The 26255-nt window shown below is 38.0% G+C and overlaps 1 protein-coding gene across 5 annotated transcripts in view; it reads right to left on the reverse strand.

Moving 5' to 3' along the window:
• The window catches only part of ANO5 (anoctamin 5), an 88479-nt gene that overhangs the window by 38238 nt on the left and 23986 nt on the right, over nucleotides 1-26255 (reverse strand). For 3 of the 5 annotated variants that reach the window (XR_008290425.1, XM_027072986.2, XM_027072985.2), the window contains exons 4-9: nucleotides 25442-25483; nucleotides 22392-22505; nucleotides 19390-19458; nucleotides 17808-18092; nucleotides 13521-13634; nucleotides 10542-10657 (exon numbers count right to left, since the gene is read on the reverse strand). Coding sequence is in view for 4 of the 5 variants with exons in the window: in XM_027072986.2 (XP_026928787.2) it covers nucleotides 10542-10657; nucleotides 13521-13634; nucleotides 17808-18092; nucleotides 19390-19458; nucleotides 22392-22505; nucleotides 25442-25483 (740 nt within the window). In the remaining variant the exon portion in view is untranslated. The remainder of the gene's footprint in view (nucleotides 1-10541; nucleotides 10658-13520; nucleotides 13635-17807; nucleotides 18093-19389; nucleotides 19459-22391; nucleotides 22506-25441; nucleotides 25484-26255) is intronic. The other 2 variants (XM_053203377.1, XM_053203376.1) reach the window with 1 other exon arrangement.

A 26255-nucleotide genomic window follows, 5' to 3' on the forward strand; every position in this document is an offset into this window, starting at 1 on the left:
ATCTCTCCCTAGAGGCACCTGGGTGGCTCAGTTGGTTAAGTGTCTGACTCTTGATTTCAGCTCAGGTCATGATCAAGCCTTGCTTTGGGCTCTTCACGGACAGCATGGAGCCTGCTACCCTGCTTGGGATTTTCTCTCTCTCTCTCTCTCTCTCTCTCTCCCCCTCCCTCCTTCCTTCTCTTCCCCTCCCCCACTTAAGTGCATGTGCAAGCACTCTCTCAAACTTTTAAATAAATAAACAAATAAACAAATAAATAAATAAACAAATAAATAGACAATCTCTTTCTAGCCATCCGAAGTCATTATGTCTTTTTTTTCTAATCTTCCACAGTCAGCCATCTACAAAGTGCAATAAATTTTGCCACAAAAATCTTTTGTTAATCCATAGTCTCCCCTATTTTCTATCAGCAATACCTTGGATATGATTGTCAGTACCTGTCACTGAAAATTTGTAATAGCCTCCTTACTTCCCTGACTTCAGTCTTGCATCCCTCTCAACTGTCTCCCTATTTCCAATGTAGTGATGGTCTTAAAGCAAAAAACTGAACCTGCCCTCTTCCTCCTTCAATGGTTTTATCCCTTCTTTTAGCAGTGTCCTGCATGCCGTTGCTGATAAACATTCAGTTTCACCTGCTTCTACTCCTACACGAAGAACTAAATATGCAATGTTCTTTCTTAGCCCAGCACTCTGTACTTCTCTCTGTCTGAGACATTCTTACCCCCACTTGCTTACTTAGCAACTTGCTACTTACCTCTCAAGAGGCAGCTCAAGAATCAGTGCTGTGAAATTTTCCCTGAGCTTGTCATAAAAGTGGGTGCTTTTTCCTCTATGCTGTTCTTCCATGAGTATCATTCTGTTATAATTATACGTTTCTGTGTCTTCCTGGGAATATATTCATATTAGGAAATGATGTTCTGATTATCTTTGTAGCCCTATTCTCTTGCTTGATATCCAGTGATGTTTAATAAATGCTCACTAAGGGAATTTGTGTGGAGCACCTGGGTGGCTCAGTCAATTAAGTGTATGACTCTTGATTTCGGTTCAGGTCACGATCTCACAGTTCGTGGGTTCAAGCTCCGTGCTGACGGTACAGAGCCTGCCTGGGATTCTCGCTCTCCCTCTCTCTGCCCCTCTCTGCTCTCTCTTTCTCAAAAATAGTAACTTAAAAAATTAAAGGAATTTGTGCATTGTAATCATGCATCTCTGGACAATTCCCTTCTCTTCTTAAGGATGTTTTTATTTTTATCCTCTTGCTATCAAGTGCCATCAAATCTCTAAAACTTTTCCTAAAAACCATAAAGTCAACAAGGAGAGGAAATAAAACCACACCTGATACACGCCTTCAGCATCATGACAAAGAACACCATGATCATCAAATTACCTATAGGTAAAAAAATAAACCCATATCCAACAGACCACCTGCCACTTGCTGCCACAAATCTGAAGCACCAAAGAGCAGTGAAGATGATGCTTAGGAAATTCTAATTAAAAAAAAAAAAACGTAAAGTAAGGTGGAGACATTAGACAAATACACACAAAATCACTTGCTGGGGGGAAAAAACTAAATCAACACTGAACCTATCTGCGACACGGCAATTCATAGTCCTGGGCAAAAGGAGGGGATCTGAAAATAAGCAACAGTTGGAAGAGTCTGTCTCAGAGAAGCGATATTTCGGGGTAATAATCAGCTATAAAGGGTGGTACTTCTTAAAGCTGTTGCAGTAAAGAGAAAGAAAATAAGAGAGGTAGTTAGGATCCTGTAGAAATGAGGGAAATAGCACATGGTAAGCAGATACCATCACCCATAAAAGAAATGCATGGAATAGGAAAGAACTAGGAGAAGAGTGCCCTCTAATGCTAGAAACTCTTTATGTGCGTTAAATATAGACAGACAAAAGCAGACCATAGCCATACAAATCTATGTTACAAAAACTGAAAATGTTAAACAAATAATTTCAGCTAATGAATATTCTCCCAAAAGAACAAAATAAATAGTGTAATACAGCACTACAAACTGAATTCAAATGTCCTCAAATAAATATTTGAAGACATAAGAAAATACCAGAAATAGAAAATTAACAGTGGGAGGAAATGGAATAAATAGAGGAAACTCCATAAAGAGAGGAAAAAGTAAAATCATATACTGTAATATCAGAATTGATGCTGAAATTATGAGGTATTCAAGAGAGAGAAGAAAGGGAGGGTTCAGTGAAAATCTAATAAAGGATGATAAGAAAAACAGGAAACCTTTCAAAAGTATGAAAATAACACGCAGAAGTAAACAGAATCTCAGAGAAATTACTTGATATGAAGACAGGCAAAAAAGACAAAACATACAACGAATTGGAATCCAAAGAAAATTAAAATACTTGAAAAGAACTAACGTTTTAGAACTATAACCCAAGAACATTTTCCAGAAACACACACACAAACACACACAAAAAAACAAAAATAGAAGGTACGCATTAAAGGATCCAGGAGGAACCAGGAAAAACTGACTTAGAATAATCAACTCCAAAACATAACGTGTTAAAACAGTCAAACTTTAAAACAAACAAGCAAAAGGGGCGCCTGGGTGGCTCAGTTGGTTGAGCATCCGACTTCGGCTCAGGTCATGATCTCACGGTTTGTGAGTTCAAGCCCCGCATCGGGCTCTGTGCTGACAGCTCAGGGCATGGTCGGATTCTGTGTCTCCCTCTCTCCCTGCCCCTCCCCTGCTCACACTCTGTCTCTGTCTCTGTCTCTCTCTCAAGAATAAAGAAACATTAAAAAAAAAAAAAAGAAACTCTCGAAGCTTCCTAGCAAAATGATAAAGCAATGGACAAGGCCAAAATAATGTTCTACTTATGAGGACACACTGGAAACATTCCACAAGGCAAGGACACCCACTATCCATTACTATTTAAGATGTTCTGGAATTACTAGCCAATGCAACTGAACAAAAGAAAATAACTGGAGATCTAACAATTGGTAAAGAAAAAGTAAACTCCTTCTACTTAAAAACGACATGGCAGGGTGCCTGGGTGGCTCAATCAGTTAAGTGTCCAAGTATTGATTTTGACTCAGGTCATGATCTCAAGGTTCTGAGATCAAGCCAGAGTCAAGCTCTGAGATGGATGTGAGTGGAGCCTACTTAAGATTCTCTCTTTCCCTCTCCTTCCTCCCCTCCTCCACTCACTCTCACACGTGCTCTCTCTCTCTCTCTCTCTCCTCTCAAAAAAAAAAAAAAATGACATGGTAATATACCTGGATAACCTTAAAGAATCAATGATAAAACTGGTTCAATGAAAAATTAAGGCATCAGAATATAAAATTATGATGCAAAAATTATAGCATTCAATATGTAAATAATAACAAGTTAAAAGATATATTATAAGAGAATACATAATTTATAAAGCAACCAAAGTATAGAATACTTCAGATTAAATTCAGGACAGTTTCCTAATGTAATCAAAGAAAAGTCTGTAACACTCTTGAAAAAGCCAAAAGGAGGTTTGGACAAAGACCTATCTTTTCCTTCACATGGCTTTTCCTTGGTTAGAATGACTGAATTATCACCAAGCTATCAGGCCAGTCTAAGTTAAACTATAAACTTCATGTGATCCCTTATAAATACCAGTGATCTTTTTCTTTTTAGTAAAGCACTAGACAAGTTGATAATAATAAAGTTTATATGGAGGAACAAACATGCAGAATGTACAAAGAAACACTGAGAGTAAAAGCCATGATGAGGTTTATTAGCCCAAACAGACTTTAAAACATACTCAAAGACAGTACGTAGTAAAACATACTACAGCCAAAGTGCTATAATTAAAACAGCCTGGTACTGATGCATGAGTAGTTAGCTAGATCAAAGGAATAAAACAGGACATTCAGATAAACTCAACTGCATATAGAAATCTAGTATAAGATGAAGGGAGTACCAGGGTGCCTGGGTGGTTCAGTTGGTTAAGCATCCAACTCTTTTTTTTTTTTTTTTAATGTTATTTATTTTTTGAAAGAGAGACAGACCAGTAGTCAGGGAAGGGCAAAGAGAGAGGAAGACAGAATTCGAAGCAGGCTCCAGACTCTGAGTTGTCAGTACAGAGCCTGACTCGGGGCTCAAACTCACAAGCTGTGAGATCATGACCTGAGCCAAAGTCAGATGCTTGATTTTGGCTCAAGTCATGATCTCATGGTTTGTGAGTACGAGCCCCAAGTCGGGCTCCACGCAGACAACCCAGAGCCTGCTTAGGATCTCTCTCTCCCTCTATCTGCCCCTCCCTCTCTGTCGCTCTCAAAATAAATACTTTTTTTTAAAAGAAACTTGAAGATACGTGGCACCTGGTGACTCAGTTGAGCGTCGGACTTCCGCTCAGGTCATGATCTCACAATTCGTGAGTTTGGGCCCACTGCCATCAGCACAGAGCCTGCTTTGTGTCCTCTGTCCTCCTCTCTCTCTGTGCCCCTCCTCCTCTCACACTCCCTCTCAAAAATAAATCAAACATTATTAAAAAAAACCTTGAAGATATAGGTCATACCTCAAATTACTGCAACATCAATAAACTTAATAAATGGTGTTGGGACAAGTAGATAAAATTAGATATACTCCTCACAAAATATATAAGAATAAATTTTAAATGGATCAGGAATCTAAACGTTAAAATTGAAACTATTCAAGTAAAACAAATGTAGGTGAAATCCTCTATATCTTGAGTGTATAGAAAGGCATTCTGTCTCTAAAAATCCAAATGTAATAAAAATTTTGATAAACTTGACTTCATGAAAAAATGAGAAAATACTTCTACATAGCAAGAACCAAACAAAGTTAAAAAAAAACCCATAAGCAAAGTCAAAATGCAAATGGAAAACTTGAAGAAAATACTAAGAATACATACTACAGATAAAGGGTAATAAAACCTCAGTATATTAAAAACTTAAAAACATTGAGAAAGAAGGCAAAAATCCTATAGAAAAAATAGACAAAAGATATGAATATACTATTCATTTAAAAAGCTACAAAAGGGGCGCCTGGGTGGCACAGTCGGTTAAGTGTCCGACTTCAGCCAGGTCACGATCTCGCGGTCAGTGAGTTCGAGCCCCGCGTCAAGCTCTGGGCTGATGGCTCGGAGCCTGGAGCCTGTTTCCGATTCTGTGTCTCCCTCTCTCTCTGCCCCTCCCCCGTTCATGCTCTGTCTCTCTCTGTCCCAAAAATAAATAAAAAACGTTGAAAAAAAATTAAAAAATAAAAAAGGAACAAAAATATCCCTTAACATACAAAACAATGTTCAATTGTGTACATAATAAGGGAAGTACAGATTAAAGCTACACTAAAACACTGCTTCCCACCAGTCAGCTGGCAAGAATTAGAAAACTTAATCGTGCACTCTGCACTTCCATATACTGTTGGTGGGAATTCCCAATGGTCCAGTCCCAGTGAAGGGAAATTTGGCGATATGTAACACAACTACATACGCACTTACCCTGCAACCCAACAATCTCATACATACGGATTTACCCTGAAAACACACTCTCAACAATACAAAAATACACAGGTACATTTTTACTCATGGAAACACTTTGTAATCATGAAATCCGGGAGGCTACCTCAATGTCCAAGTACACATAATGGTGTACCAGAAAGCTGAAAAATGGATGAGGGTGGCTCAATGAATGCATATGGATTGATCTTCAGACTGTATTAAGTGAAAATAGCAAATGGCTGAAGAGTCTATATAGAATGCCACTTAAAAATGAAAAAGAAAGTTCAGAAAATACATATATCTGCTTCTTTTCATAAAGATAAATCAGAAAATGGAGAAGTTGGCCAGTTATAAGGGATAATATATAAGAAAAGAGGGCAAGGAATGGGATGAAAGGGATCAGGGATAGAGTGCCACTTCCCTGGGTTTTCACTAAAACTGAAAACAAACTGAAATAAATCTTACGTGTGAAGTGAGTGGGGTAGAGTTCTCGCGAGGAAAAAGGAGCAATGTTATAAAGACATAGAATCCAGCTCCCAGGGCTCCTGATGGAAGTTGGGTAAAAGGATGCTGAGTGACAGCAATTAAACAAGGAAGGAGTAATACAGTTGGAAACTCACGTTGCAACCAAAACAGTGAATATTGGTTCAGGTGAGAACCATTCTATATGCCGTGTCTAGGGAGAAATTTTAATGAGTAGCCGAACTTCCCCACAGATTGTTTATTACTAAGCAGAGTGAAAACAGTGGAGAAATCAAACAAGATTTGTAGCTGGATAGTCAAAATTCATATAAAAAATGAGGGACTTATTAGAAGCAAGGAAGAAAACATAAACTATAGAGTTGAGAAACAGGATCACACTTTGGATGACCAAAGTTGTCATAAACAACCCGGGGCTCCACGGAGCTGAATGTCATCTCAGAAGAAGCTGTTCATAGTCGGCTGTTGGTGTCTCTAAAGTCACGGGAGGGGGCCAGTGGGGCTGGGACCCAGGTCTCTGAGAAGGAGGTCCTGGCAGGCTCGTGCTGGGACCTCAGAGCAGGTCAGACGGGGTCGGGTCTGCAAGGGTCGGGAAAACTGTACGCGGCGTGCAGCCTCAGCAACAGGAAGGCACTGCCCCATCCAGGACTAGGAGCGTTGTTGGGGAATCGCTCGCTCACAGGAAGCAAACAGGAAACCCACAAAAAACAACAGAAACAGATCCTTGTTTCCTCCTCCAGTGCTCCCTGCTGGCAGAGTCCCAGTGAGCCAAGTGGCAACGCATACTCGTGATTTTGAGAGTTCCAGCCTCAATTTCATGAAGCAGCTGAGGAACCACAGCTTAAGGACTGGTACACCGTATCAATGAGATCACGTCGCGTGCATTGACGAATCCACTATTCAACTGCCACTTCCTACCTGTACAACTGCAGGCCTTGGCCCCCCATCTCCCGCGTCATTTCCTTTCCAGCGTCCCCGGAGTCCCCCAGATATGTCTCACATATACTGGGAATATCTTTGGGGGTCAGCGTCCAACACCGTTTCCAGGCCACTGTGTAAGGACTCCAGCTCCTCCAGGCCAACGGTGCTCATCTCTCCAAGGAGGAATCCACCAAACCCTAGCTCACCCTCTATCCCAGAAAGTTAATCCTTTAAGAGGAGTGGTGTTTCTTTCTTTTTGTTTTTTAATCAAATTGATTGGGGTGCATACACCTAAGCGCATAATTTGGTAAGTTCAGACGCATGCGCTCAGGTAACCACCACCAGAGTCAACACATAGAGCGTTTCCATCATCTCAGACCCTAAGGTTCCCTTAGGGTCCTTTGCATCTAACCCTTTCCCCAAACCCCAGATCTGGGCAACCACTACTGTCATTTAGGTCCCTATAGTTTTGCCTCTTCCAGAATGTTTTATAAATGGAAACCTAAGACTATGCAGCTTCTTTTCCTTAGCGTAATGCTTTTAAGATTCATCCTTTGATGTTGCATCTATCTGTAATTTCTCCCAGAGGAAAAAAACAAAAAACAAAAAACCATTCTATGAATATATGATAATTTGTTTATCCATTTACCCATTGGTGGGCCTTTGGTTATTTCCAGTTTTTTCTTACTATGCAATAATCTGCTATAAACATTCAATCGGTGGTGTTTCTGTGGACATATATGCTCCATTTGTCACGGGCAAAGACTTAGTAGCGGAATTGCCTGGTCATACACAAAGTGCGTATTTAACTTGATGAGAAAGTGTCAAATTTTTTTATACAGTTGCTACTCCATTTGGCATTCTAGCAGCACTTTGAGTCTTCAAGTTGTTCCACACCCCTGTCAGCTCTTTTTGTTGCCAATCTTTTAGATTTTAGCTATTATAGTGGGTGGTGTGGTGGTATCTCAATGGCAAACATTTTAACTCTTATTCCTCTAGTGAATACAGATGTTATGCATCTTTTGATGTACTAATTGGCCATCCATAAATATCTTTCTTTGGTGCAGTATCTGTTATAATCTTTTGTCCATTTTTAGAGATTTTGTCTCATTATTGAATTCTAAGAGTTCCTTTAATATTCTAGATGTCCTTTACTGATAGGTGTGTTGCAAGTATTTTCTCCAGTCTGTGGTTTGCCTTTTTATTTTTAGAACGGTGTCTTTTAGAGAGCAGACATTTTCAATGTTAATTAAATCCAATTTATGAATTTTTAAATTGGGCTTTTTATGTCTTTTGTGAAAAGTCCATGCCTAATCTCAGGCCATATGAGTTTTTCTCCTAAATATTCTTCTAGAAGTTTTGTATTTTTAGCCCTAACACTAAGTTCCCTGATCCATTCAAGTTAGTTTAAATTTCTGTATAGGAAAGGATCAAGATTCATGTTTTGCATGTGGCCGACTTCGGCTCAGGTCATGATTTCACTGCTCCTGAGTTCAAGCCCCGTGTTGGGCTCTGGGCTGACAGCTCAGAGCGTGGAGCCTGCTTCGGATTCTGTATCTCCCTCTCTCTCTGCCCCTTTCCCAAACCTGCTCTTTCTCTCTCTCTCTCAAAATTAAATAAACAATAAAAATTTTTTAAATAAATAAATAAAAGTATTATTTCACTATTGAATCAGAAAAGGCAGTATAACTTGCTATAAATTATAAGTTATTATAAGAAAATGAAAAACTTAAAAGTTCTTAAATTTCAGCTAGACACTGTCATCTGATTAAATACTTGAGCTTCCACTTTGTTGTAAAAGGAAATTAGCAAGGGCTAACGAAGTATTACAGCTACATTGGCACTGACCCAAGATGTAATGTGTTTGTGTGTATCTAGGGTTATAAATACAAACCTTTGGGGAATACTCATAGCAGAAACACCTGTTGGTAGTTTTAAAATGCCAAATGAATACATATTTTAAATATATTTTGAACAATGTAAAACTATGTAAACCTTCATTCTGATGACTTTGCTTCTTTGAAAATATGCTATGAAAACATCCTCCAAGGGCACAATGTCTGAAAACTGTTCTTAGCAACACGTTTGTAACAGTGAAAAATCTGGGACAACCTGTTTTTCAATTAAAAACCAGATAAATGAATTATGCAAAATTTACAATATGGCACTCTGTGTTCTCTTAAAAAGCATGAGATAGAACTGTATGTATTTATAGGAGGAGTACCAATAATATATTATTTAGTGCAAACACAAAATTGCAGCTGAAAGGTAAATAAAGATGTCATTGTTTTTTCTAAGGAAAAAATATGATTGTGTATGCATTTTATTATGCACATAAAAATAGAACTGAATGGATATACCAAATCAACAGCAGTCACTTCTGCAAAGTTCAATAGAGGTAGAATTTCACTTAAAACTCTGCACATCTTGGGGTGCCTGGGTGGCTCAGTCAATTGAGTATCCGACTCTTGGTTTTGGTTCAGGTCATGATCTCGCAGTTTGTGGGCTTGAGCCCTGCATGGAGCTCTGTGCTGGCAGTGCAGAGCCTGCTTGGGATTTTCTCTCTGCCTCTCTCTCTGAAACTACCCTGCTTATGCTCGCACACATCTGCATGCACGGTCTCTCAAAATTAAACTTTAAAAAAAAAAAAAGCTTTGCACATCTGTTTATTATTTGAATTTTTGATAAACGTGTGCTACTTTCATCATTTAAAAAATGAAATGACCATTATTCAAAACAATTAAAACATCCATCGAATAAAGAGTTCAGACAATGATTTACCAAAAGTACCAGCTTATATATGCTATCTGCCTTTCATTTATTCTTAAAAATTTCCCTTCTTATTTGCCTTAAACAAACCTGTTGAGATAATCGTTCACCTGTTTGGATGTATGATCCAAATCAGTCTCATAAAAAGGATACTGTGATGTTGTGCAAACACAGTACTACAAATATAAATCACTGAGTAAAAAACAGGGTCTGTAGCAACCAGGGGTCTAATCTGATCGTTCCTTTACTGAAATCATAGCAGGAGTCTCCTAACATCCTGTATGTATGTAGTATTGTTATGGTGCAAAGCAGGAACTTGCTACTGCAGTCTTCTTGCTTAGCCAATGAAACTGTCTAAAGAATTGAGGTCACAGGACAAACGCCTTCCCAGATCTCTGAGATCTACACATGCACAGACACACAGACGTCCATACACAACCTTTCTGCTATCTTCTAAATTCCTGAACTCAGAGAAAAACAAAACAAAACAAAACAAAGCTAATACGTATTAAGCACTAAGTGCTACCCCTGTGCTAAAAAATATACACTATCTCATTTTATTATTAAGTAGCCTCATAAGGAAAGCACCACTGTTATTCCCATTTTACTGATGAGCCTCACAGAAGTTAAATAATTTGACCAACTTGGATCTGAACCCAGCCCACCCTACACACCAAGGCCCAACCTCTGAACTACTGAGCTACTTCTGTATGGTGATGAAGCGCATTCCACCGACAGCATTCTGCTCACAAATGAATGACTAAGTGATAGTGTGGGTACAAAACTGGGGACATGTGACATGTGGTGGTTGAAAACAGTGGTGAAAAGAATGGAATATGATACCACTGTGAATAAAAATCACATCATCAAGTTTTAATCCGTTTGATAGCGTTTAACAAGGAACTTACCTAATCAAATCTAAAGGCTGCTCCTTGTAAAAATAGGAAAACCGAGCCCAATTCTGGCAAAGAGTGTACCTCTCGTTGACAGGGTTAGGAGGTTCTGATGGCTTCCAATACTGACCCTACAGATAGTCAAAATGAAAGTACTTGAATGACAGAGCAAAAGATGAGGGTGAAGCAAATAAACACTGTTTTATAGGAAGTTTAGTGAATGAAGCAAATGTTCTCTTTAACTTTTAGATTTGGATTTTCATATCCCATTGATGTGCAATTATCTCCCCAAAACTACAATAAACGATGACACAAGGGATTCATTAAATTCTCGCACCCAGTTATTTAAAAATACAAGTTAAAGTCTGAACCTTTGGCTTTCCTCAAGCTGCTCTTTCATGTCGAAAGCCCTTTCTTTACTCAAATTATACTAGAATAGTCACAGCTCAGGGATTAATATAACTACGTAACTGGCTGGGACATTAGAAATAGGCTAACACTTTTACTTCACATATAGAAATTAGACCCAAGCAACGTCCAGTGAATGATCCAAAGTCATCCTGCTATGACAGGAATCTCCTCCAGAAAACTCATCTGGTCCTCACTGGCAATCGCTGCCACCATTTCCCAGAAAACTTGAAATATGTATCATAAACTTTACACCAAAGAACCTCAGTATTGTTTCATGCCTAAGATTTTCCCCATTGTTACCTACTGAATAGCTTTATTAATACCCCTTCACAACAGAGCAGAATACTAGTGCTGTCTACACATGGCAGTTCAACACATTCTTTCAACTGCTGGTCCAGACAAATGAACTGCTAGAGACAGCATGAATGAATATCCAATCTAAATTAAGCACATGTGAAAATCTCTATGTGATAAGATAGAAGATTTTCTATCACGTAGATTCCGTCTTGTTTTCTTCTTCTGTCACTAATTCTACTGAATCTTGAGAAACAAAATAATAAAAAGGCAGCCTATTTGGGTATCTTGAAAAACCATTCTTTAAAGCACATAAGGGAAAATCTACCACCTAAACTTACATTCAGGATAGAAAACAAAGAAAAAAAAGTAGAATTAATGGTAAGTTACATCTATCTCTAACAGCTAAGGTTTCTAGTGATCATAAAGCACCCTGCTTGCTGGAAGGTTTGATTTATGGATTAAAGTTGCTGCTGACTGAGGATATTAGTTTGGTTTAATGACCTGGTAATAGTAAAAAGAGAATGAATGCCCTAAAAAGAAATAATTCTCAAAATCTTCAAAAGGACTTTTTTTCTGTGAAAACTGACAGAGAATGCATTGTGAAATGTTTTATTAACCCACCATATATATCTCTCTCTACTAAATGGCCATGGCATTATTTTGAATCTATAATCACCTAGAAATTCTTTTGCCCAAGGGGGAAAAAATGTGTGTACAGGGAGAGGGAGAGTTGGGGAAGGAGGATGATTTCGCTAACACTTAAATTAAATTCACCTGAATTGATACTCCTGTTAAACACTGCCACCCATTTAGGGCACCTGGATGGCTTAGTCAGAGAAGCAGCTGACTTCGGCTCAGGTCATGATCTCACGGTTTGTGGGTTTGGGCCCCATGTCAGGCTCTGTGCTGACAGCTTGGAACCTGGAGCCTGCTTTGGATTCTGTCTCCCTCTCTCTCTGCCCCTCCCCCACTTGCACTTTGTCTCTCTTTCTCTCTCTTAAAAATAAACATTAAAATAATAATAATAATAATAATAAAAACCTGTCACCCATTTAGGAAGATTCTGCTTAATCAGCTTGACAGTTGTTGAAGAGACCCAGTTCATTAAAAGGCATCTCACCTTACAGAGAAATCATTTGTGAAAGGAAGAATCAAATCGATGTAGCAAACTTCACTGTCTTATTTTAACAAATTGCCACAGCCACCCCAATCTTCAGCAATCAGTTTCCAGCTGTCCAGAAGTAAGACCCTCCACCAGCAAGATTATAATTCGCTGAAGGCTCAGATGATGGTTAGCATTTTTAGCAATAAATTATTTTTTTAATTAAGGTGTACATTGTTCTTTTTTAGACATAATGCTATTGCGCACTTAACAGACTACAGTATTGTGTAAACAATTTTATATATGCAGTGGGAAACCAAAAAACTCATGTCTCAAAAAAACAAGACATGAGGGGCACCTAGGTGGCTCAGTTGGTTAAGCATCTGACTTTGGCTCAGGTCATGATCTCGTCGTCTGTGGGCTTAAGCCCTGCATCGAGCTCTGCGCGGACAGCTCAGAGCCTGGAGCCTGCTTTGGATTCTGTGTCTCCCTCTCTCTCTGCCCCTCCCTCACTCGCACTCAGTCTCTCTCTCACTCTCTCAAAAATAAATAATCATTAAAAAAATTTTTTTAAATAAATAAGAAACATGAAATACACAAATGTTGTTGGAAAAATGGTACCAATGGACTTCTTCAACACAGGGTTGCCACAAACCTTCAATTTGTAAAAACACACACACACACACACACACACACACACACAAGAAAATGCCTGCACACACACACACACACAAGAAAATGCCTGTCATTAAAATCAATTATGTATCTAATAAATGAACACATTAATGCACATAATTCAAGTCCTTTATGGATTCAAAACTTTATAAATTAGAAAAGATCTGATGGAGATAGAAATTTCCACATATTCTGTAATGTTCTTTTAATAAAACCACTATTTTCAATATGAGTTCTAAAGAAAATTCACACACAAATGTAATATTTTTTTAAAATAAATTTCCATTAAAACCTCAATGTAAAGATGTATAAACTATGTGCTTCAGCATAGCTGTTAAAGTTCTCAGCTTGGAACTAGGGAGTTTGAGGGATTTTCCCAACATGAGAAAGAATTAAGCAACCTGTCTTAAAGAGGAAGCAAAGGGAAGATTCTCTCTCGCAACAAGGCAACCTCTGAATGTGGGAGAGGAAAAATGGATTCAGGATTTCAAAACCAAGCTTATACTTACATCATGGAGTGGATAGGCAGATGAATAGGTATTAGAAGTTAGCAGTCTTTCAATCCCAAACTTTTTCTTCCCATCTTCTACGCCAAAAGGGCACCGTGAGAGAATATAATAAACCTATGACGTAATTTGAAGTAAGCATTAGACAACACATTTCTGAACTTTATGCTTTCCACATTTTGTTTCCATCACAATTTAACAATGTCCAACTTTGTCTGAATGTAGACACAGGCTCTGAACCTTCCCTTTGTTGTCTGAAGGAAGATGTAGAAGGTGGGGTGGTGTAGTTTGCACACACAAACTCTGCCCCTCCCCTTCCCCACCATGCATGTGTGCGCTCTGTCTCAAAATAAATAAATAAACATTAAAAAGAAAAAGCAAGAGGGGGAGGAAAACTATTGCAAGAGCGATATCTGCAGACATCTGAAAAGTCAGGCAGAAAGGGTCTTTTCATTCATTCATTCATTCATTCATTCATTTGGGAGAGGCAAGGCAGTTTCAGAGAGCATCTTTCTTTGTGTTAAGGCAGGACTGTTCCACCTGCCAGTGTCGGCTTGGGTTAAAGGTACATCAAAGGTTAGGGTCCTGTGGGAGCCAAGTTTAATCAAAATTTGGTCAGTTTAGCTAACAAATACTTTGATGGGTCAGTGAAGATAAATAGTTCAGCTAGCCATTTATCCAACAAAGAGCGGGCATGTGGAAGGCCTGTGTCTGACTCTTATTACCATAAACTAATAACAAAAGGGAGAAATTATAAGGCTAGGTGTGAATCTAAATTTCCCTGGAGCCACAAGGGAAAGGGATTTCCTCCATCTCTCTCTTCTTAGAGTATTTCTTTAGAGAACTTATAAATTTTTTCTCCATCCCTTTGAGATTTATATAAATCTGTAAAAATCTACTAGATAAGCCTCTTGACAGTTTTACAATGCAGGAGTGTGTTTCTTAAGTTTTCTAGGACCCATCTCTTCTAAATGTAAACATCAAGAAAGACAGCATCACTACCTTCCTGTCTCTATGGCAGTGTAGCCCGGGCAACTGGCTCCAACTTGTAACTACTCGCTTGCCATAGAGACATGAGAAGCTTAATTTTTTTTCTTGGTATAAAGACAACTAACACAAATGGACACGCCAATGACCAGGAGAATTTAGGATGAACTATGTGGCAAATGGTGCTCTCAAGTCAAATTGGGAGATGGGGGTGGTGGTTATCTATGAATATTCTTTAAGTCATGCGGTGAAGGGCGATCCTTTACAGTTTCCCAGAATAAGAAGAGTGGGCGATTTCTGTAACTGTCCCTGTTTTCCATGACTACAGAACTCAAGTAAAGTTCAACATTGCCAGTATCGATGCAAGAATGGACAAAAAAGATCAAAGCTGCAGAGCACGGCCCAGAAGTAGGCCTATGAATGTATAGATGCATGAGTTATGACAAAGGTAAAAGTGAAAAATGGTGAAAAGTTGAATGTTTTCAATAATTGTTGCAAACCGATGACCACATATATGGTGGGAAAACTTGCACCATGCACAAAAATTAATTCCAGGTGGACAGTAGTCCTCAATGGGGAAAGTAAAGTAATACAACTTCAAAAAAATAATATAGGAAATTAACTTCATGGTCTTGGTGGTAGTTAAAGATTAAGAGCATGATTCATAAAGTAAAGGCTTGAGGAATTGGACTACATTAAAATTAAAAACATCTGTTGAGCAAAAGAAACCATTAGAAAAAGGAAGCAAGAAGTAGGAAAAGATCAGTAAACATATATAATGAACAAAGGGCTCATAAAAGGAATATATAAACAATTCCTACCAATCAACAAGTAAAGAAAAGACCTAATTGAAAAACAGACAAAAGACTTTAGCAGGGACTTCATAAAAGTGCATATCTAAATAAGCAATAAACATATACAAGGAGAATCAATCCCATTTATATCAGTGAAAGGCAAATTAAAACCATAATGACAGAGGCGCCTGGGTAGCTCGGTTGAGCGTCGACTTTTGATGTCAGCTCAGGTAATGATCTCAGGGACATGAGATTGAGCACAGCATTGGGTTCTGCACTGAGTGTGGAGCCTGCTTAAGATTCTCTCTCCCTCTGTTCCTCTCCCCCACTCACATGCTCGCTCGCTCTCTCTCAACAAAACAAAACAACTGTCATGACACATACACAAATAAATTTCAAAACCAAGTAATGAAAATGAATGCACAATAACTCATATAAGAGCTAAATTAATCACACAAATAAATGTTAAGCCAAAGAAGCCATACTCAAAAAAGAATATATACGGCATGATTCCATTTTTGTGAAGTGTAAAAACAGTGTAATCTTTGCTGTTGGAAGTTAAAGCCCACCTCTACTGAGGATGATGGAATAGTGATTGGAAGGAGGCAGCAGGGTCTCTGGGGGGCTAGCAAAGTCTTCTCCTTGATATGGGTGGTGGTTACATGGCCGTGTTTGTTTTGTGTTGTTTCAGTGTGCTGTACATTTATGACTTGTGGGCCTATCTCTATTCATGTTATGCTACAATTACAAAAGAAAGAAAAAGAAAGCTTTGTAAATACTAGTGTCAAGAATGCTATGGAGCACTGAGCACTCCATCTGTTGTTACTAGGACTCTAAATTAGTACGTCTTTTTGTCAAGAGTGATAGTGTAATATAAATATTTTTTAATGTTTATCTTTTTTTATTTTGAGAGAGAGAGAGAGAGAGAGCAGGGGAAGGGCAGAGAGAGGAAGGGAGAGAATCCCAAGTAGTCTCCTTGCTGTCAACACAGAGCCTAATGCAGGGCTTTGATCCCATAAACCATGAGATTGTGACTTGAGCTGAAATCAAGAGTCATATGCTTAACTGACTGAGCCACCCAGGCGCCCCACGTAATATAAAATTTTAAATTATTAAATTATTAAAAGTGTTGTGTTTTAATGTTGAATTAATCTAAGGTATTGGCACTCTTTACACAGAAGCAGTAAAAATAAATGGATACTAGTATTTCTATACTTAATCTAGTTCCTAATTTGGTCTGGTTCGCCAGCCTTTTGGTAGCTACTTTTTAACGTAGTAAGTCTATCTAAAGTACTTTACAATTTGCAGAGTGCTTCACACACATTCTTTCATTTGGTTTTGACAGAAATGCCAGTGTTGACCATCATTATCTCTGTTTTAAGAGAGGTTGTTTTATTTAGAGAGCAGCAGAGTTATGACTTGAAACCAGGTCTTCTGATTCCATGTCATAGGCTCTTTACTCCCTTTTTAGAGATTGCCCCCTTAGGTTGTAGTTGTGGTGGTGGTGGTGGGGTTTTATTGCCGGGAAGAAAAGGGAGAAAATTTTTAGTTCGTAGGTTCATATTTTTATATGCAAATTCTAGGCATTGTATTATATGTAATATTCCTGTCCGTGAATTTAAAAAAAAAAACATGAGAAACTAGAAAAAATGATGATTTCAAAATCCTTAGTCACTGAAGAGTGCTGAACCTAAAAGAAATAAGTCTCAAGTTGGGAAAGGCAGTAAGTGATCATTAAGACCCTGGTGATCACATTAGTAGGCAACAGGGAGGCGGGTCAGAGCAAAAAGGAACATTACTTTTTTCCCCCGCTCAAGTCAGGTCAATAATAATAATAACACCTAACATTTCCTGAGCACCTAGTATATTCCAGGTATCGAAGCCTTTCATACCTTAACTCATTTAATTTTCTAGGCAAACCTAGACTTTATTCCTATCTTAACATGAAGAAGCAGTGACTCAGAAAGCATGATTCTTTACAGAGAGGCTCTTCATAGGAAACTTAAAGGTCTTATTGACTACAAATGGGGAGGAAATATTATCCATGATTGAAAATGGTTTTAAATGAAAGGAAAAAGTTTTGAGGTTTCTCAAATGCTATCGATATACAAAGAAAATTTAAAATTCCATTTCCATTTGGAATGACCAATATTCCTCCTGCTATGTACTGAATTTATAAAACCACTCTAAGATTATAAAACCATTTTGCAAAGAACCAATAAAACCGAAGCTCTGGCTCTTCGTTAAGAACTTTTCCCGATATTGCACAAAGCATCCGTCTTGACTGTGCCCACACTGTCACCCTTTCACGTGTAAACAACAGTTTGAGAAGTCGGTAGGTTAACAGGTTTAAGCAGTCCAGGTGGACCTTCGAACCTGCTCAGTAGCACCCAGTACTTATCAAAATGTATGCACAAACCCGGTGCAGACATAGCATTGATGTATACTAGCACGTGCAGATACACAAGCCTCACTTGAAGGGATGTGCTCAAAGGTCTTCTCTACCTACAATTCTGTTTCTTGATGAGGACGGAAAGAAGCTTGATTTGTCTTCAATGAGGAAGAGTTCCTGCCGATGTCTGGTGAATTGGGCAGTGAAATATTCAGGATGAGGGTGCTTCACATTCTTTGGGAGCTTCAGAGGCTCAAGCATACAGCTGAATGGGATATTCTCAGGCAGAGGAATATCGCTCTCCTTAATAGGCATCTTGATTCCCAACACTTCAGCATAAGTAACTAGGACCTCCCAAGGGGCATGGATCTTGACAAAATACGTCTTTCCATCTTCAGAGTTCTGTAGAAAAAAAAGGCAAAGATAACAGGAAGCATACCGATTTACTTGTTACCGAACTGAGTAAAGACACACAGTTTTATGACAACTCGAACAAATCACAGATGTCACAACACTTTCAATTTATTGAAACTTTTCAGCAAAATTTTCAGAGGAACAAATGCTCAAAACGTGTATCTGTATTATTACACTTACATATGTGTATGTATGTATGTATATGTATACATGGTGTGTGTGTGTGTGTGTGCACACGCATGTGTGTGATAGAGACAAACAAAGAATATTTTTAACAATAAAATTCAGGGGGTGCCTGGATGGCTCAGTTGGTTAAGCGTCCAACTTCAGCTCCAGTCATGATCTCACAGTTCGTGAGTTCAGGCCCCACATTGGGCTCTGTGCTGACAGTGTGGAGCCTGTTTTGGATTCTCTCTCTCCCTCTCTCTCTGCCCTTCCCCTGCTTGTGCACACTCTCTTGTTCTCCCTCCTGCTCTTTCTCAAGAAAATAATAATAATAATAATAATAAGCTTAAAAAATTAAAAAAAAAACATTTTGAAGGAAATTCTAGAAAACCAATAGATGGCAAGACATTAAAAATAAATAAATAAAAGAATTTGCCATATTCATGAGCAAAGAAAGTTGTCTTGGCTTAAGTAGTGGGTATGCAGATGATGGCCAGGTTAACTAGTTAGAGTGCCAGATTACGGACAGCCTTCAAAATGAGAGATATGATTCTCAGGATCCACATAAGAGTGAAAACATATGGTATCTGTCTTTCTCTGTATGGCTTATTTCACTTAGCATAACACTCTCCAGACCATGGGAGAGGGGAAGGGAAAAAAAAAAAAGTTAGAGAGGGAGGGAGCCAAACCATAAGAGACTCTTAAAAAATGAGAATAAACTGAGGGTTGATGGGGGGGTGGGAGGGAGGGGAAGTGGGTGATGGGCATTGAGGAGGGCACCTGTTGGGATGAGCACTGGGTGTTGTATGGAAACCAATTTGACAATAAAGTTCATATTTAAAAAAATGAGAGATAGGAAACAAGAACCATATCTTCACTTTCTTTGTATCCTGAATGGAATTATGTCTATTTTTTTCACTGTCTGCTCATTGTCTTATATTCATATCCTTGACCTACTTCTTTACCAGGAAGACCATATGCCCTACCATCCAGGTAACAGTAGCCAAAAAAACTATTGTATTGCTCTCAAACACAAAGTCTATTTGGTCAAAGGCCGTAACAGAAGAAAACAATTGCTTAAAACACCAAGACTCTGGTACAAATTAACAGCTACACTTACCCTTTTGTCTTCAATTTCCAACTCAAGACCTGTTTTTCTGAGATTTTGTTCAAATTCTTTTCTCCTTTCCTAAGGGAAAAAAAAATTGGTAGAATTATACAGAACACTTTTATTTGGCCCGTGATAAACAGACTCGTTATTCCAGATGGTGCTCTGCCCCTCCCATGCTTGTATATAAAAGTCCTTAATACATTACCCCCATCTCAGCACCATGTCCTGCTTTTCGTCTGTACTAAAATTCACAATATGACTATAAAAATCCAAAATATTTAGGAATAATTTCCAGGAAATGTGCAGGACTGCTATTTGAAAGTATGTATAGAACAGTTTAAAAAACTAGATAAATAGAGAGACCTGTCATGCCCTTGGTCGGGAGAACTCAGTGTTAGAAACACATCAACACTCTTAAAAAGAAAGGATATATTTAATTCAAATTTAAGCCAAAATATCATTGTGAGTTTTTATTTTGATTTTATCTTTTGAGAGAGAGAGACAGAAGAGAGAGAGAGTGTGTGTGAGCAGGGGAAAGGGGCAGAGGAAGAAAGAGAGAGAGAGAGAGAGAGAGAGAGAGAATCCCAAGCAGACCCCATGCTCAGCGTGGAGTCTGACACAGGGCTTGATCTCACAACTATTGAGATCATGACCTGAGCCGAAATCAAGAGTAGGCCGCTCAACCGTCTAAGCCACCCACATGCCCCTCATTATAACTTTCTAATGCTGAAGAAAAGAATAGCTTCACTTAGAAAAGAAAAATTAATTAATTTAATTAAATTAGATTAAGTTAAAACAATCATTACTTGTGGGCTTTAAAAGAATGCATTGATTGTTGAAATTTTTTTTTTTTTGGCTTTCATTATTACCTAAGTCTGAAGAATTTTATAGTAAATGAAATTTTAAAATATTTTATTATGGTATTATAGAATGCCTATCTTCAAATGGATAGGTCTGCCTTGATATATCTTAAAGTTTACAAGAAAGAGTAAAAGATAATTTAAGGTGTTTTTCCCCTACTTGCAAAGTTTGCCACATATGAGCACAGGCCTATGACAGTGGTACAAATTTTCCTTTCATAATTGCCCTTCTTTCACATTACCAGAGGGAGGCAGACTGCAAACTTCCAGAAAACCAAAAAAAAAAAAAAGGACTTAGGCATTCAAATTACTGTTATCTCTTATCAGAATTGAGAAAGTGAACCACTCTTTTCATTATAGTAACAAATGCTTTTGCAAGTAACATGACTGCCAAAACTGAAGAGCTAATAGGATTACTAGGTGATGGGTCATTAAACACTACTTTTATGATACATCACTGTAATTTGAGGATATTACTCAGGTGTCTAAAAAAGATTAAAACTGCATAAACGATAATCTTTCTATTCCAATCTACTCATTTATCTGAACAAGCTTAATTGACACAGCCATAAAAAAACAAGAGAGGGGTATAGTTGAACCTGAACCACATCATTCTAGGAAAAGCTCTAATTCATTCAAAAATATTTTTGCAGTTATCAATAATGACAAGTTCTAGGGAAGTGAATGGCTGAGCAAGAAACTAAGATAAATGGAAAGGGGAGTTCAAGGAAGAGACCCAGGATGCTAGAATAGTCACTGGGGCGCCTGGGTGGCTCAGTCAGCTAAGCGTCTGACTTCGGCTCAGGTCATGAACTTGCTTTTGTGAGTTCAAGCCCCATGTCGGCTCTGTGCTGACAGCTCAGAACCTGGAAACTGCTTCAGAATCTGCATCTCCCTCTCTCTCTGCTCCTCCCCTTCTCGTGCTCTGTCTCTGTCTCTCTCTCTCTCTCTCTCTCTCAAAAATAAACACAGATTTTAAAAAAATTTTGTAAATAAAATAGTCATCGATGTATGAATTGCAATAATCAATAATTTAAGGAGTATTGGTGAAGAGAATGATAATGAACCAAGGGCTCAAACTGTTGAGAAATGAAAGGAAGACCCAGGGACACATTAATGACAGCAGTAAAGCAGGGCAATAATTAATGTGAGAAGAATAAAAGCTCAGGAATTTTAGGGATGAGGTAGGGAGAGCTGCCTGTAATCAACAATGAGATACAAGGAGGGCGGAGCAGGCATTTGCCCATCTCCAGAAAAAGGCAACCATCACCTGAGAGGACACTTGGAGAATGCAGGGAACTCAGTGAAGAGCCCAGTTACAGGCAGACATTCAGAGAAAAAGAAAATGATGACAAATGAGTGAGTTTCAGGGGCTTGATGGAAGGGTTTCCAGGGAAAGTGTGGAAGAAAGGGACAGGGTCTTATGGGGATAATATCTGTTGTTCTTTTATGTTTATTTTATATGACATTTATTTCCTAGATAAGGATGTCAGTAAATGTGTGTGTACACACTTACACATATGGATTAATGTATTAATTCATTATTTCAAATATAATTATTTCTTGAGCATCCACTATGCTGCAACCACACTGTTTTAGGCATTTGGGTACACAGCAGTGAACAGGACAAAGTCCTTGGTCTCATGAACTTAATTTAGGGTGTTGGACACACAGCAAACAAGTTAAACAACATATACACAAGTTCAGAAAGTGATGGGTTATAATGAAAAGAAAACAGGATAAGGAATAGAGCACAATGTGGAGGACATTTCAGATGGCCTGGATTAGCCATACATTTTCAAAGTGAAAATAAATATTATATTCAGACACACACATCAAATTTTGGAGGTCACGTTTAATATTGTGGAGCTATGTAAACAATATACATACTCCCAGTCACTCGGGAGAAGAAAAAGAAGGTAGTGTTCAAGATGTCCAAAAAAAAAAAAAAAACCCCAAAAAACAAATTGACTTTACACATCCAATCCAATCCATTATTAGGCCTGTTTTCTAATCTCCCTCAGTCTTAGCTTTCAATAACACTTCAGAGGCCTCTGACCTCTACAGCTTAATTCAATGGGAACAACCCTGATGAGCTACAGGAAGTGTTTCTTTTAAGGATTCCCAGTTTCTCTTCCCTCAAGTACTTACCGCCTTGGGGTCTGCTTCTTTCTTTAAATCATCAACATAGGAGAGCACAAAATCAATTTGCCTAATCCCATCTCGGAAGAAGATAGAATCTTTGCTTTGTTCATCTTTTTTAAACTGTAGGAGACAGAAATGACACAACTTTCCAGTTGTATTTTCAAATGGCAAAAACATGAAACGAATTAGCTGACATTTGGTCTAATTTGTTTCAATCCTGAATTGGCGGGTAAAGACAAATAGCCAGAGTTTTCACCAACAGAAGATTATGCTCATTTTGGAAAGTGAACTTCCACAGGGAAGATATATACATATACCAGGAAGGCTCAAGATGAAGGTAAGCATTTAAGTACATGCACACACAACAAAAATGGTGCAATTATACCAATGTATAAAATGAACACATGGATACATGGATCCCAAAATGCATATTCAGAGAGAGACTTGTTAGCTTCATTAAATAACATGCCAATGAGTCGGACAAATAATTCATGTTCACACACTGCTTTGGGGTGGAATTAATTACCGACCAATTAATGAATCTCATTCTAAGAAAATTAACTTATGACTAATGCTTCTCTGTTTTCATAAAATTGCCACTTTCTAATTCAACTTCTGAAGGGTTAAAGTAAAATCAAAGTGCAGTTGAAAATCAGAAAGCAGACAGCTTGCCAGCTGGGTTTACTGCACGTAAATGCTCATGCAGATCTCCTTTCAATGCTGATCCCTACGTGAGCCCGAGTCCATCTTTGGTTAAAATCGGATGTTATCCATTCTCTCAGTGGAATAGTCAAACTGACAAATTCAGCATTCACATGTTGTATATTTCATTAATTCCTTTCCTTTCAGAACTACGAAAACACTAGAGAGCTTTAGAAGAAGAGATTTCACGTTTGACTGATGTGGCCTTCCTCAGAGTTTATAAGTAATGTGTAATACGTAATATTTCAAATAGCCCAGATATATCTAATACTTAGACTGACGCAAACAAATGATGTAGTGGATGTTAGTGATCTCTCTAACCCTGTGACGCAGTTATAACTTAACACTGGCAACTTTCCAATTGCTTCCGCTAACCTGTGAATGGAGAACGGGATGTTTTGTTTTTGTAACTGCTATTTGTGTTAGTTTATGAGTTTCTGTTATGGTATTCTATGCTGTTTTTCACCCAACTCAAGCCAGGGAGACTTCCCCTAAAAAAGAATGGATGTACAATAGTCATGTATAATAAGACAAAAATCTCGTTTGAAGTGTGTTCTATGAAAAATAGAACTGTATTTTATCTACGTGAAGGCATAGCTGATATGTTTCAGGAAGAAGTAGCTCCTAATGCACAGAAAGAAATGAGTGGGAAAATGAGCAAAAAAACAAAACACATCCAGGGAGTCTAGACAGTAAATATAGAAAATAGTAGTTCAAATACTATGTCTGAGTTCTCTGCATCTAACCAAAAGATGCATAATCATCTCCTTTTGCCTAAAACAAAGTAAAAGAACCTGAGAAAACTCAAACTATTTTCCTGTTACCCCTTGATTTACAACTCACTACAAAAAGAAAAAGGAAACAAAATAAAAAAAAGTCATTTGAGCTCTTGTAAATCATCATAATATTAACAGAGTTTGTGAAATTCACCAAAACTCATGGACTTGGGGCAGGAAATAAAAGACTAATTAGACTAAATATAATCAAAGCAAAAAATTAGAGGTAAAAATCCTAATAATCCCTTTGCTCTCAAAGCAAAATCTGTGACAGCCAAAATTTGCATGGTTTTTTAAGTAGGCTCACAGCCCAGAGATCAAGGGTGGCATGTTCCATCCACTGTGGCACCCAGGTGCCCCTGGGAGAGATTATTTTTAAAACAATATACATTTACAAGTGTTTTTATTGTTTGGGCAAACTAAATCTAAGTCCACAAAGAGAAGTTCTGATGACAGAAGTCATGCGCATTGAAGTCAACAAAAAATCACACGCAGAGTATTTGACTCTTAGTAAACAAAGTAACCCCCAAAACAATTAGTTTTCTCAGTGTTCAGTCAAAATGGGTATATATACTTCTGAAAGCCAGATGCTACCTAGGAAAACCCAAACTTCTCTCATTATGCTGTGTCCTAATATAAAGAGTAAATTGCTTAAAAATATGGAGAAATTGGCTTGCCTGGGTGGCTCAGTCGGTTAAGTATCAACTTCAGCTCAGGTCATGATCTCATGGTTCATGAGTTTGAGCCCCACATCAGGCTCTCTGCTGTCAGCTCAGAGCCCACTTCCTAAATTCTTTCCCCCACCCTCTCCGCCCCTACCCCGCTCTCTCTCCCTCTCAAAAATAAACAAACATTTTAAAACAGATGGAGAAATCACTGGCAACCTTGTAGATCACCATGACGTACCTGTCTTAGTACTGTTAACAAAAAACTGATTGAAGCAAATGAGGGGAGAAAAACTTGATAACTCTGTTACATATAACTGAAGGCTATTAAAAAACATCATTCTTTTGTTTTGCTCAAGGCATGACATAAAGATAACATTTTGCCATGTGTGTATGTGTCTGTGTTTATATTTGATTTGCTCTTAGAAATTCCAGTGTATAATGGGTGAACATCTGGGTGGATTTTCTTTGAATGAGGTAGTTATTCTGAGGTTCCTAGTCCAGGATTCCCACTAGGAGTTCATAAATTCTAAAGTAGGTAAATTGTCTGTATATGTGTGTATATGTATGTAATATATATGTGTGTTTATATGCAAATATAAAAAATATATTATATATCAAATATATACATTACATATATGTAATATATATCTATACACAGCAAATATATATAATATATATAAATTATATGTATATAGATAGACACACATATACATTTTTTAGAAAGAGCATCTACAGCTTTAATCAGATCCAAACAGAATTAAGAATCACCATTCTAAAATCTCAATTGCCTGGAGACTGGGAATCAGTGACAAAGTCCCCACAAATCAATAGTATACACTGGAATAAAAAGGACTGGGGCTACTACTGCAGCCATCCAAAGCATAAGCAGCAGCATTCAGCGCTTTTTTACCAAAAGACGTCGCTTCAGGAACAAATTGTATCGCTTTGCAGACTGTGAAACAATCAACAGAAAGTTAGCAAATCCTGCCAGAGTAAAGAAAAGATTTCCAAAAAACAGACACACAAAGACACAAATCTTCAGTATGATTACTCAGGTGTGTGTGTGTGTGTGTGTGTGTGTGTGTGTGTGTGTGTGATATTTACAGTTGCAGGGTGGGAGAAGCTGGCAAGAAGGAAAGAAGAACGAATATAGGAAGAAAACAATGAAGAATAAAGGAAAGGGGAATAAAAGAGACATCAAAGTAAATTTCCCTAAGTTCTTTATACCGTAACGTTAAGTGGAACTGAATTAAGGAAGAAAGGAGAGAGAAAAAAAATAATGAAGGAAAACATGAGAAAAAGGGAAATGTAAAGTAAAATATGTAATCAGTTAAGTATGCCCATATACATCAGGAGAAGAAAATTACTACTAAAATTACTACAATTATACTGTATGGTATAGAAGGTTCACCTAATAGCAGACAATATTTCACAGCCTCCCAAAATACTGGGGGAAGGAAAGGGGAGCTCATTCAGTTAAATGCTAAGCTGTCTTCAATCTTCAGTTACGGTGACCATTATTTTTAAGACACCCAAGGCAAGTACCAAAAAACATCTGGGAAAATCAATAATATTTTAAAGAAAACCAAATAATGCCACAAAAAGGCAAGTACTGTGTGTATTTTATACTATAATGAAATGATAAATAACCTAATAAAATTATCAATTAAAAGTTTTAGTTCCTGGGGCGCCTGGGTGGCGCAGTCGGTTAAGCGTCCGACTTC

This window comes from Acinonyx jubatus, chromosome D1 (assembly GCF_027475565.1).
Source record: "Acinonyx jubatus isolate Ajub_Pintada_27869175 chromosome D1, VMU_Ajub_asm_v1.0, whole genome shotgun sequence".
Taxonomy (NCBI): Eukaryota; Metazoa; Chordata; class Mammalia; order Carnivora; family Felidae; genus Acinonyx; species Acinonyx jubatus.